Consider the following 14,066-nt stretch of genomic DNA (forward strand, 5'->3'; position numbering starts at 1 on the left):
TTTAATCTTGTAGAATGTTGATGGTGAATATTATAGCATTTTGCCATTCACTATCTTTTTCAGTTTTGAGTTTTTTGTTCTTTAGAGATTGATTTTAAATCATTTTAAATTACTTCGGTAACAGTGGTATTTTATCATTTCAATGTAATGGTTGTTACATGAACTATAGATGAGAAGGTTAGCACTAATGCAAAATTTAAACTGAAACAGTTACCGTAATCTTGGTAATAATGACATGTTCAAGTGAAGTGTCTTGATAAGCAAGTGAAAAATACTTTATCGAAATGAAATGCACAAAGTGTGTTTATATATGAAAGGGTATCTTAATTTATAGTCTGTAGACAAGGAATTTAGTAATTTAATTCAATAGAGAAGACTCCATCTTTAACTATGGTTGTAAAAGTAGAGCTGTTTTCTCCTGTGAGGATTAATGTTACATTTTTCAGACTTGGTTTGGTAATAATAATAATATATCCTCAAATATAGTTTATTGTAATTAAGTTAGATTGGTTGAAAGAAATCCATAATTTAGTTTTCAATAAAATTTGATAATCCTTTCTGCTAACAGTTGCTTATGTTTTGAATTGACTTCCAGTTACTATAGTGTCTCATACTGGTCGGCTCCTAAAGCAAGCAAGGAGGAATACATTTTCTTTTTTGACAGTTGGTCGCACTTTAGAGCAGAGAATCCCAGGAGCAAGCTGTATTAGTAGTTAGTCTAATAGATAACTGCCCACTGAGCTCTAGTTAGCAGTCCTTGACATTATTCTGAAAGGAAAATGAATTTATTTATTTATTTATTTTTTATGTTTATTTATTTTTGAGAGAGAGAGAGAGACAAGAGTGTGAGCAGGGGAGGTACAGAGAGAGAAGGAGACACAGAATCTGAATGAAGCAGGTTCCAGGCTCTGAGCTGTCAGCACAGAGCCCAGTGCAGGGCTCAAACTCATGGACTGCGAGATCATGACCTGAGCTGAAGTTGGACGCTCAACTGACTGAGCCACCCAGGCGCCCCTGGAAAATGAATTTAATAGGAATTTTACCTCATTTTTTTTTTCAGACACTGGCCAAAAGAAGACCTTAGACAAGAAAGATGGGAGACGAATGTCTTTTCAGAAACCTAAAGGAACTATTGAGTATACTGTAAGTTACTTTTTTAAAAAAGCTGATTTGTCTTTGTAAGAGTGTTACCTAAGACATTCTTTGTTTATACTGTAATAAATAAGATAAAAGTTGTTAAATTGCCTTATTTCAAAAGTCATGTTTTAATAACTTTTATTAATAATACTGTTTAAGATCTTAATTGTATTTTAGGGTTTTTTTTTTCCCTTAAAGAGAAATTTTATTAAGTGTGATAAAAGACAGTTATTCCAGCAAATTTAATTTAGTGTAGATGGTAATTTACAGGGAGTCAAAGGTCCTGTGTTCTAATAATTTTTATTAGATTAGGCCTTTAGGAAAATATTTACTCTTTGAGAAATGTGATCTTCATTATATTCCCAACAGTGTTAATGATAATGAAAAGGGCAGATAGAATACTTAAAAGATAAGTTGATATTTATCTTCCAGAATAACCTCTCACATGATGATTATTTGCACTGATTTATAGCTAAGTTTCTTTAGCTTTGAAATGGAACTTGTTTCTGTGTTCTTAAAATGACCTTCAAAATCTCCCTGCAGTCAGCTTTTTACATTTCTGGTTACCAAGGAAAACTGAAGTGAGAAATCAACTTTAGTCTGTGGTGTAATGCTCATTGGCTTGTGTGTAAATGTTGTTTATTTAGCTAATGTTAATAATGTTATAAGCCAATTATTTTAGCTGACCTTAATTTTGTGTTACTGTTTGTGTTTTTCTAATATGTTATAACTGTATTAAGAAAGTAGAAATTTTAAACAATTTCTGTATTTGCATCATCATGAAACCTTCCAGTTTTGTTTCGAATCTTAATATTTTCCATGAATCCTTAAAATTGAAGAAATTATCAAAAACTTGGAGTTACACTTTATTTCTATATATTGCATAATTGATGATTTGAGACTTTAAGTATTTTTAAAAAGTTGAGAACCAGGTATTTAGGGTAGAAGTACTTTTACCATTGAAAGCATCTCTTCTTAAAGCATATTATAAACTTCAGTGTGCTTGTACCTTCTCTGCATGATTGAGAAATGGAGAAAATAAGTTCAAACAGTAAAATAATGGTTTATGTAATTTGATGTATTTGTTAGTGTTTATTCAGGCATAAGATTATAGGCATGAGACATACGATGTTATCTATACATTTAATTGTGTGATTGTGAAGAATTGTGAAAGTTTAGTTTGTTTTTAATTTTAGGAGTTTGCCATTCTTTTCTTGTAATTCAATAAAACTTGTGTTATCTGTAGCAAAGTTAAATTTAACTTAAGAACCATTATTTTGTGGGGGGAGGTTAATTGAAACTTGAAATTATATTTTGTCTTAACATTATACGTGACCTTTTGGAAATAATCAAGTATTAACCAGAAAAGTTATAAAACATCCTTTTGCAGGTCTTTGTTTAGACTTTTTCCCCTTGTTTTTTAAGTTCTTTGTTAATTTCCTATGCCATATCCTAGAAGAAAGAAATGTATTTCTGAAACTAAGATTTTATTATCTTATATTCTATTCTTGTTATAGTTTTATAAAATTTTCATATAGCATCTTTATATAAAATATATGACATGATTTTTATATTTAGGAAAATATATTTCTCCCTATATTTCTCTTAAAATAAAACTTTTAATATAATGTACTCTCAAAATTTGTTCTGAAATATTTATGATATAGCTTAAATACATTTTAAACCACCTAAATGTATTATATATTAATCATTGCATCGTAGCTTTAAAATTAAAATCATGCATATGTGTATGTGTGTATATATATATATTTGCATATACACACGTACATACTGTTTTTCATTGTGAAATCACTTTAAGTAGGAATCCAAAGTAGACCGTGAAAATGCTATACATTATCATTTTATTCCTAGTTAACTTAATATTTGTATACCTTTATCATGAAAGAGCCTTTTCCAAGGTCACTAATAATTTTCTAATTCTCAAACTCTGGCCTTTTCTTTGTTGCTTTTTGCCCATTGTTCCTTCTGATTTTATTTTCCTCCGTTTTAAGTTATTTTCAGTGAGGATCTGGGAATGGATAATTAGACAATGTCTGCAAAGTCTTCACTGCACCCTCATTCCTGGGAGTTCACCAGTCTGTTAATTATCAGGCTGAGAGTTCTTTTCTCACACAACACTTTCCATATTGTAATCCAGTGTCCTATGTCCCTCTGTTGCCTTTTTATTAATTTTTAGGCAGTCGTCTTGTTTTAAGATTGTTCTTGGAGTTTCCTTTTTTTTCATTACAGTTCTGCAGTGCCACGGTGATAAGTCTAAATTCAGACATATTTTTACTTCAGTGTGTGTCTTCAGTCTAAGGAGTATGCCATTCATAATTCTGAAAGATGGTCACCCATCTTTTTTTTTTTTTTTTATTATATCTCCCTTTTTTTTTTCTCTGTGCTTGAAACTAATTGCACATTGCCCTGGTATTGCTGTTATTTTGACTGTATCTTCCATCTCTTACTGGCTATTTCTGCTCTTCTTGATTCCAAATGTAAGTGGTCCCATGTTTCTTTTCACTTTTCCACTTACAGATTCCATTACCTGGAGATCTTAAGGAATTTAAAACTGTGTGGAGTGAGAACCCAAATTTTTTCTATTCCTGCCTTTCTACATGCATGTATTTCCCACTGTCACTTTATACTTAACGCACTGTAGGAAACCTCTCACCAATTTCTCCATCCTTGCCCAATGCTCCATTTTCTTGTTTCCATTTCCCTTCAGTTTGTTATTCGTCCAGGTTGGAATTTTGGGATTCAACCTCAATTGCTTATTACCATTCGCTCCCCTGACCTGCTACTACTGCTACTACCACCACCACCATTGCAGCCTCATTCAATCCATGAGCGCTTTCGTGAGTCTTAGTTGGAAACCTTATAAACCTTAATCTCGTCCTTTACATTTTTTATTACTTTCAACCTCATTTACTGCAGTGTTAAATTGGTTTTTCTTCTCTTATCTCATTAGTCCTAGACCTGTTGCTACTCAGGCCATGTAGCTTCTTCGCTTTATAATTATTGATGATTTTTATTACGTTCATCATCCCATCTAAAAGGATCATTGTATGGATAAAATGTGATTATATGAAAGTACTTTGTAAACTTACAGATGTTACTGCAAAATATAATTTGTTTACAGAGACCTGCCTATATCATCTCAATAGGCTAAGTGATAGGTCATCTCATTACATAGATGAGAACGTTTGCACAGAAGGAAGCAGAACTAGTTTATTATCCAATGTATTTGTCACAGATTTGGTTTTATATAACCATCAAAGAAAAAAATACATGCTATTTTTTTTTACATTATATACCTAGCTACTTTTCCTAACTTTCAAAGTTTTCTACAGCCTAATTCTAAATGCCCTTTCAATCTCATCCTTTTTTAGAATTAACTCTAGTAACTCACCTTCCTAAAATCTTAAACTCAATAGTGTACTCTTTGGGTGGTTTAGGGGGAAGAAATAGTATCACACAAAAGTGTTTTGTACTTTTCTGTCTCCTGACCGTGTCAGTCCTATTCTCTTCGCTTTGAATGTTCTTTCCTTCTACTTCTCAAATTCCTATTCCTTCTTCAAAATCTAGCTTTTAAATCTTTTTAATAAAGTCTTCCTTGGACAATTTGTAGCAAATGTGTTGCACTATCTATACTCGGAACTTCTGTTATATTTGTTTCATTTAAATTGCTCTTCATCTTTCTTGAAACCTTTTTTGTCTTTCTTATTTTTCAACTATATTGTAAATCCCTTGTGCACTAATACCACTTAGTTACGCTTAATTTTATCCTATAGAGCTCTTATAATGCCTTATGTATAGAGGACTCCAAAGGCATATACTGACTGATCAAATGACTTTTTCTTTCAGGATAATTGGCAAAATCCCATGACTTAAGATTTCTGTAAATACAATCATTGAAATATACTAATGATTTAGAAGTAGATTGCTAAATTTTGGTTCAAATATTATCTAATTTGCATATTTAAATGGCAGAATATAAACATAAAGGTATAATATTTTCAGTTTAATATAAACATATAGATACAGTATTTTCAGTTTAATACAAACATTCTTGGCTAAAATAAAATTTGTATGTTTCTAGGTTCCATACGTGTTAGAAACTATTTAAAGGAATAGTACATTTTTAAAGCCTTTGTGAAATAAAAATCATTTGTGTTTTGTAAATTATATTGTGTATTTTGAAATTACTTGCAGTAGAGGCCCACATATAATTATGATATACTGTGATAAAGCATACACACTGTATCATAATAGGTTGAGACCATCTGCTAACAAAACACAAAATTTCTCAAGTTATCCTATATCTAAAGATGGAAAATACCACTTGTTAATCAAATGTGAGTTTGGTCCACAGACATATTAATGGTATTAAACATCAGGTTGTAGCTTTTCTGTTTTAACAGATTCAAATAATTTATTTTTTCTTTTAAACAGGTTGAATCAAGGGATTCTTTGAATAGTATAGCCCTGAAATTTGATACAACGCCCAACGAGCTTGTTCAATTAAATAAGTTATTCTCCCGAGCAGTTGTTACTGGACAGGTATCTTTTTTTTAATGATTGGTACTTAGAAGCATTAAGTAGTAAGACAGAAATTATCCATTGAAGTATAGTTAATAATATGGAAATTTTAGCAATAATTTTATGCATGTTTTGAACAAATCATATTGGCTCTAGAAGAGAAAATTGTCATTTGTATGCATATTAATTTTTTTAATACAAATTGAAAATAATTGTGAATTATCTTACTAAAATACTCAAAGCAATAGCATGTACATGATAAAAAACTCAAAAATTTTTAAAGGTAAGTTATCCCATCTTCGACTTCTAGTTTCCTTTTCTAGAAGCAACCACATTTACAGTTTGTATCCTCTTCCAGAAGCCTTTCTATCTCTTTTTTTCTTTTTGTCTTAATTTAACTTTGATTCTTAGAAAATATTTAAGTATGGCTTCACCTCAGACTTTTTCATGTGTAGGTAGTGTTGCACTATATTGACATATTAACAAGATGCAGTAACTTTACACCGTTTCAGCTCTTTTGTTATTATAAACATTGATGTAGAGAACACTGTTGTACATCTCGCTCTTTTTTATATATGCAGGAGTTTCTGTAAAGTCCTAGAAGTAAAATTGATGAGTTAAATGATACATGCATTTTAAATTTTGTTAGCTGTTACCAAATTGTCCTGTAAGAGGAACACCCATAGTATATGATAATTATTGTTTCCCTACCCTGTCTTTGACACTATTTATATCAAACTTGTCTAAATAGAATATAAATATCTTTTTTTGTGTTGTTAGAATTATTGTAATAAATATTCTTTAAATCTGAATATTTTTATTTTCTGTTTATTGGTGAAGGTCGTTAATGGTACTTGCCTATAGAACACAATTCAGTTGTTATTAATATTTCAGTTTGAGTGAATCTTCATTTGAATGTTTTCTTGCAGGTTTTATATGTTCCTGATCCTGAATATGTATCCAGTGTTGAGAGCTCTCCATCTTTAAGTCCCATAAGTCCTCTGTCACCAACATCTTCCGAGGCTGAATTTGATAAGGCCACTGTAAGTGTCCCTACTTTTCAAAGATAACTATGAAGAAATCTCACTGTGTGTGTGTGTGTGTGTGTGTGTGTATATATATATATATATATATATATATATATATATATGTATATGTATATCTTCATTGTTTTTTATTCTACTTTGACTATGGTTAAAACCAAAGTTTACCTTTTTATTCTCTTACATAACAGTTGTTTTTTTGTTTTGTTTTGTTTTTCTGTTACGTAACAGGTCTTAAAGGGAACATGCTTATTAAACCAAACAGCTTAAATTATCTCACTGTTGTTATTGGTGGTAGTCCAAAGATATTCATCAACTCTCTCTTATAAATGCCATATAATAATTTAAAGAAGGAGTTTTACCTGACATACATGACAATTTCATGATAGGAAGTCCATGCCCAATTAATTTTTATTTCAGTTTTCTGTCACTGTTTTTATTTACCTAGAACACTTGAGTTTATTTTTGACACACTGCCTTTTAAAGAATAATTTATCAGGGCAGCTGTGTGGTTCCGTCAGTTAAGCATCTGACTCTTGATTTCTCACGGTTCGTGAGATTGAGCCCCACATCCAAAGCAGGCTCTGTGAGCACAGAGCCTACTCAGGATTCTCTCTCTCACTCTCTGTTTGTCTCTCACCGACACATGTGCACTCTCTAAAAAATAAACAGTTTTAAATAATTTATCATCTTGGGGTGCCTGGGTGGCTCAGTCGGTTGGGCGTCCAACTTCAGCTCAGGTCATGAACTCGCATCGTGAGTGGCTCTGTGCTGACAGCTCAGACCTGGAGCCTGCTTCAGATTCTGTGTCTCCCACTCTCTCTCTCTCTGCCCCTCCCCTAATCATGCTGTGTCTCTCTCTGTCTCTCAGAAATGAATAAATGTTAAAAAAAATTTAAATAATTTGTCATTTAACCATTCTTCTAAGTATTCTTAGCAATTAATAGTGGATTGATTTACCTAGCATTTTCAAGGGATGTTCTATATAAGTTACATTTTACAAATGAATTTTAAAGGACCAAATGGTATTTAATAATTTTGATTAAAATCTCTCTGAAAGGAATTATATTTTTGTGCCTTTTTTTGTAAATTCATACTAATCATGACTTCCCATTTTCATGATGGCTTAAAGATTATGGTTATATATAAAAGGCTACTTGTATATTAAATGCCTAAATTCCTGTGGGAGATTTTTTGGTGTTGCCTTGCCTGCTTTAGGAGACATCCTTTTTTTCTCTGCCCAGTTTGCACTCACAGTTTAAGATACCAAATGATCTATGAGTAAGAAAATACAAATTATTAATGTTAATTTGCCTACAAATTATTAGACATTGGTTTCTAATCTCTGTTGTTAAACTAGTTGCACTTCTTTCTTGGAATAAAGTACATGATATATTGATAAGTGTTTTTTACTTTGCCCAGGGACTGTGTGTGTGTGTGTGTGTGAGAGAGAGAGAGAGAAGTGGGGTCATTTTCAAATATGTATTTGTTGCATATCTTATTTATATAAATATGACAGCACTGTACTTTAGAATGCAGTCACATGAAAGGAATATATTCTATTTTTCACTGTTGATGAATGTGGAAGTCAGGTTCTAATGAGTAGGTATTGCTGGACTAAATGATCTAAGAATATGTTTTTGAACATAGCCATGCTATTTTCCCATAAGACTTACAAAGAGCTGTACTCACAAGGAGTGCAGCAGCAAAGGAGATGTAGCGTTAGGTTAATTTACCTTCTTTTTCAAAGCCTAAAGCGAAATTGTGGAAACAACTGTAGCATTGTGCCTGACAAAAAGTCTATGGGGTCCTTTTCTGTCCCTCATCCTTAACCTGAATCTTCCTACCAACTGACTTTCTTGAAAGGCACAAGATCAGAAAGAAGAGAATGCTGAAACTCAAGGGAGCAACAAGGCCAGGCCTTCTCCTGTGTGAAATGCTCTCTTCCTCACTTTTGCCATGCTAGTGAAATAGAGGGAGAAAATAAAAAGGCATATGAATGACCTTTTAATCTGTAGTGACTCAACTGCTGTCAAAGATGCCCAAAAAGTATCCTCTAATATAACTGGTCATAATGAATAAGTTCTTTCTCTCTAGGATGGATCCAGGAAGGAGTTAAGAAACATTGAGTTCTTGAAGTTTTCCCTATTGATTATAGGCAATAGTTAGAAATAATTATTTTGAACGGCAATTTCATAAACTGTATTTTTTTACCTAGAACTATGTTAATTACTAGACTCCCAAGATAATATTCCTATGTAACTTTCTATATATTTCAAGTATTTATAGCTCTGTATTATAATCATTGGATTTATGTCTGCCATTCTAAGTCCCTTAGAAGCAAGGATCTTACGTTTTATTAGATACAACTCATTTAGTATTATTGTCACATGTTTTTCCCAGAAATTGTCAGAGTTTATATTTCTAATAATCACCTGTAGTTTTCTGAATGTTCAGCTGTTTAGTGGCTTACCAATGAAGCTAAAAATGATAGGTTCCTGGCTTTGTTAGTATAAAGGATCTCAGTGGGTTTTTTAAATAATTATCACATAAAAATATTATCTTTGAGAATTTCCAGGGTCAAACAATTTTCTCACATTTTTTTTTTCTTCACATATTGGTGAAGAAACATGGAAAGGGGTGGAACCAATGTTAAGTGTAAATAAAAAATAAATAGCTAAAATTTACCGTGTGTCAGTAAGTATTGTCATTTATTCCCAACCTCAACTTGGCCTGGCTGGTTTTTTTTTTTGTTTTGTTTTGTTTTGTTTTTTGTTTTGGTTTTTTTTTTCTTCTGGACCAATTCTGCATCCTTTTCTATCCTCTTTTGGGCTTTAGACTATATCAGCAGGCTCCCTAGACCTGCTTTTCCTGGTTTTGGTTTTTCGAGAACATTGGCAGAAGATAAGACGAAAGAAGCGAGAAAGGGGCATATTTATTCTCCTAACTCCCTCCCTACAAGGTCACTTCAGAGTGGCTGCATTCTCCAACCTCTCATCTCATCAGACAACCCTTTCCACAGATCCCTCTGTAGGTATCTGTTTCTCCCCTTAACCTTTTTAGGCCTATGGATGATAAGGAAGCCTCTGTTGTTCATATACGCTGCATAATACTTTTGTAAATAGTTCCATTTTTAAACTCTCTAAATTAACTCAAGTTGATATGCCACCAGCTTCTTCTGGTACCTGACCAATAACAGTGTTTATTTTACATATAAGAAAACTGAGGGAGAGATGTTAAGTAATTTGTGTCTGAGGTCCTTCAGTTAGCTAGTAGCTGAGTTAGGATTCCAAACCAAGTAGTCTGATCCAGAGCTCATATTCTTTATTACCACTTTATAGCTGGAATATCAAAATGTGTAATATTTAATCAATATTGTACAAAAAAAGATGACCATAAGTCAACCTTTTCGGTTCACTTGGTCTAGCAATGCTTTGCTTTTTGCACATTTGAATATTCGGGGCAATGATTGAGGCTCAGTAGATAGATGTTTATACTCTTTACTTTTAAGGACCTTTCTATCCCTAGTGGCTAAAACAGAATTGCACAAAGAAACTTAACAAAGCCCTGATGAGCTTCCAACTCACTGCATTAAGAATCAGAATCTGTAAATACCAGTCAAAACCAGCTACATAGAGATACTGATCATTTGGGTAATGTACATGTATGTAAGTTATTATGAGATCTAATTACAATTCCTCTGAATGTTGTTTTTTTTTTTTTTAAAGAAATGTACTCTTATGTGCTATACTTTGAACACTTACTAAGCCAATCTATATATTCTTTTTAATAGGATTGCATTGACAAATCGGGATTGCTGTAGATATAGAATTTGAGACTTTGAGGGAACCTAACAGATCATGTTCAATGAGATATATCTTCATATAAGGAAAGCATTTGACAGTGTTTCTTGATTATAGTTTTTGTGAATGATATGGTTACATAGTAGGTAATGTTGTCAGCTGGATTTGGCAGTCACTGAACAACCATAAATTTGTTGATAGTTTTGTGCCAGCCTGCAAGGGGCTTTCTAATGGCTCTGGAGTTGGTTTTTTTTCCCCCGGTGCACATGTATCAGTTGTTCAGAAGAATATTTGAAAGGGAAGGTGTATAGTATTGCAGTTAAGCTTACTAGTTCGTGTGTTGACAAGTTGGGTTTACATATTAGCTTCATCTTACTTATTGGGAAAGTTACTGAACTTGGTTAACCATAAGTTTCCTTTAAAATTAAGGTAATAGTATATACCCATATCAATGATTTGAAGATTAAATGGCTCATATAGCCATTAAATGTAACAAATAATCATAAATATCCAATATTATTACTAATATCCCTTTTTCAATGAGTGTATATTTGATTAGTTTGTATCACAAAATAAAAAGATTGAGAACTTTGTTAATGGATATTAATGATTGAATAGTGTTATGCAGCTGTTAAAATCTAATTCTATTTTAGGTTTTCAAAAATGTGATCATAACATATTAAATATAGTTATTTTGCAGCATTCTGTACTGATCTTCCTTCAAAAAATGTATGTCGAGTATCTGCCCAAATGGTAGAGATTTCACCCCAGCATATTAGGAGAGAGAGATGAAATTCAAAAAGGGAATCTAAAATTTTATCCTCATATAGACTTAAGGAGTTAAATCCATTTATTGAAGCGGAAAAAGTAATGTTAAAATTTGAGAGTGCTTTTCAAGTATTTCAGAGTCTTTGAGATTGAAGAGGAGGCTATTTTTTTCAAAAGGCCAAGTCAAACCTATTGGGTATTAGTTACGAAGTGCCTAATTTTAGCCCAAACTTCTGAAGAACCTTGCTGCTATGAAAACTGTTCTACAAGACACTGTGCGTTAATTCAGGAAGTGTAAAGTGCCTCTGGAGGTATTTAAAACAAAGAATAAAGAACATTTGTCTAGCCTTCCTACATTGTACACAGTGTTGAACTTTGGGAGGAACCATGAGTCCTAAGGAGTCTCTGAACTTGGATATAGACAATTTTAACTGAAATATATTTTTTAAATTAAGACTATAAGCAAACTGTAGGGTAGCACTCTGCATGCCTGTGTCTCCAATACAATTCACAGGTATTTTCAAATCACTTTAGTGTTATAGATATTGGAAATATTGTTTATAGCCATCTAGTTCAAAATTGTAATTATCAGCGTCGACACTAGGTTTTATTATTTCATGTTTAATAAGGAAGCATTTATGTATCAATTATGTATACATAACTATTATGTTAAAAATATATATCCAGTCTTAAAATATGTTTTGATAATTGTGTTTCAATATAATTGTTTTTCTTTGTAGTCCTATATTTTAAGCATTGAAAAAAACATTCTGAAAAGAAGGCCCTTAGGTAGGCTTCACTATGAGAATGGTCCGTGGCACTAAAAGAGTTAAGAATCTGTGATCTAATTACTTAATATTACTTTATAATACTAATACCTTGTAGAATGGCATTGATAAACTCTTTGTAGCTTAATATTTTAAAAGGCTCTTCCAGTGAATGGTTTTGGCTGAGTTCCTATGTATCACAGACAAGCACTCCCATTTTTTCTCTGCTCCCAACACCTGAGGGATATATTAAATGGTCTCAGGAACAACTGAATGTGTGCGTGCGTGTGTGCGTGTGTGTGTGGTATGAAGGTACAAGAGATGTAGTTTTCCTACATTTTCCAGATGATTCATAAATATATAACCCATTAAGAAATCATTGAAAATGTAAGTTTAAGCTGTGAGAAACCTTTACTGAATGTGAAAACAGTGCTATTTCCTGTATATTTTTTTTAAATGAGAATATTTTGAGCTAACCTCCAAAATGTGATGAGAATTAGGGAAAGCTATTCGTTTGGCTTTAGTAATGTGCTAATTTGTTTTTAGTTCTCTGAAGTGCTTTTATTTATTTTTTTAAAGAATCCTGATGTAGTCCACCCAAAAGAAGCAACTCCCTTATCTACTCTTACTGGTATTCGACCTGCACGAGTTGTATCTTCAACTTCTGAGGAGGAAGAAGCATTTACTGAGAAATTTCTTAAAATTAATTGCAAATATATTACCACTGGCAAGGTAAGAATTTTTAATCATGCTTTATTACTGAAATATCACGATTTGACATTTACATTTTAAATTATTGACATCAACTGCTTGAATATTTTAAAAAGATACTGGTGGAAATACTTTGTATGGACTTTGCTTATAACTAACTTAGAATCCGGTGGTCTTTTGCAGTTGTTAAAGGCAATGGGATATAAATTTACTATAATAAATTACCCCTAGTTTGCTATTGATAGAATATTTCAAAAAGCTGATATAAAATGACCATTTCTGGGCACTGTTTGGAGTGATAACTCTTGCAAACTTGGTATAGCACACAAAAAGAAGATAACTACTGTTTATTCAATACTTACTGTATGCCAGAAAGTATATGAGATGTTTTAGTTATTTCCTCAACTCAAAATAATCCTATGAAATAGGTGGTTCTGTTCATTCTTCACAGGAAAAAAACAAACAAACAAACAAATTTTCAGGAACGGTTAAAGTCCAAGGTAAGGTTTCTCTGTCATGGCCTGAATTCAAACCCAGTGTGAATATTTCATCTGCCACACCTTGCTGCTTTTGTATGCAAAGAACTTCTAGTGTGCAGAGGGAGTATAGTAAAATAACAGAATTGGAGAATAAACTCCAGATATTACTTAGAAAGTAACTATAGTATGTTATTAACTTTAGAAGCCACACATGTTTTTATCTTTTTCTCTCAGAACTTCAAAGATGTTTCTTTCAGACCTCCCGTTTTCTGTCTTGCACTATTTCTGAAGAGAACTCTAACACAATTTTTATATTTGGTGCTGTGTACAACATAGATAATTTTCTGTGGTTGCATTTAAAATAGTCTCTTCAAGGGCGCCTGGGTGGCTCAGTCTGTTAAGCATCCGACTTTGGTTCAGGTCATGATCTCACTGTTGGTGAGTTCAAGCCCCGCCTCAGGCTCTGTGCTGACAGATTGGAGCTCATAGCCTGGAGCCTGCTTCGGATTCTGTGTCTCCCTCTCTCTCTGCCTTCCCCAACTCGCACTCTGTCTCTCTCTCAAAAATAAATAAACATTAAAAAATCTTTTAAATAAAATAGTCTCTTCATCACTGATTTTGAGCAATTGGTTTATGGTGTGCCTTGGCGTATTTTTCTATTTGTTTTGCTGAGGATTCATTGAGCTTCTTGAATCTGTGCATTTATAGTTTCCGTCAGATTTGGAAAATTTGGGACCATACTCAATTTTTTTTTCTCCATCCACTCCTCTTCTTTGGGAATTCCAATTATGCATATTTTAGGCTGTTTGATGTTAT

At 32.6% G+C, this 14,066-nt stretch overlaps 1 protein-coding gene across 8 annotated transcripts in view; it reads left to right on the top strand.

Moving 5' to 3' along the window:
* The window catches only part of OXR1 (oxidation resistance 1), a 362,974-nt gene that overhangs the window by 302,793 nt on the left and 46,115 nt on the right, over positions 1 to 14,066 (top strand). For all 8 annotated transcript variants that reach the window (XM_042924407.1, XM_042924410.1, XM_042924409.1 and 5 more), the window contains 4 exons: positions 1,061 to 1,143; positions 5,593 to 5,700; positions 6,609 to 6,722; positions 12,640 to 12,792. In XM_042924407.1, the coding sequence (XP_042780341.1) occupies positions 1,061 to 1,143; positions 5,593 to 5,700; positions 6,609 to 6,722; positions 12,640 to 12,792 (458 nt within the window). The remainder of the gene's footprint in view (positions 1 to 1,060; positions 1,144 to 5,592; positions 5,701 to 6,608; positions 6,723 to 12,639; positions 12,793 to 14,066) is intronic.

This window comes from Panthera leo, chromosome F2 (genome assembly GCF_018350215.1).
Source record: "Panthera leo isolate Ple1 chromosome F2, P.leo_Ple1_pat1.1, whole genome shotgun sequence".
Lineage (NCBI taxonomy): Eukaryota > Metazoa > Chordata > Mammalia > Carnivora > Felidae > Panthera > Panthera leo.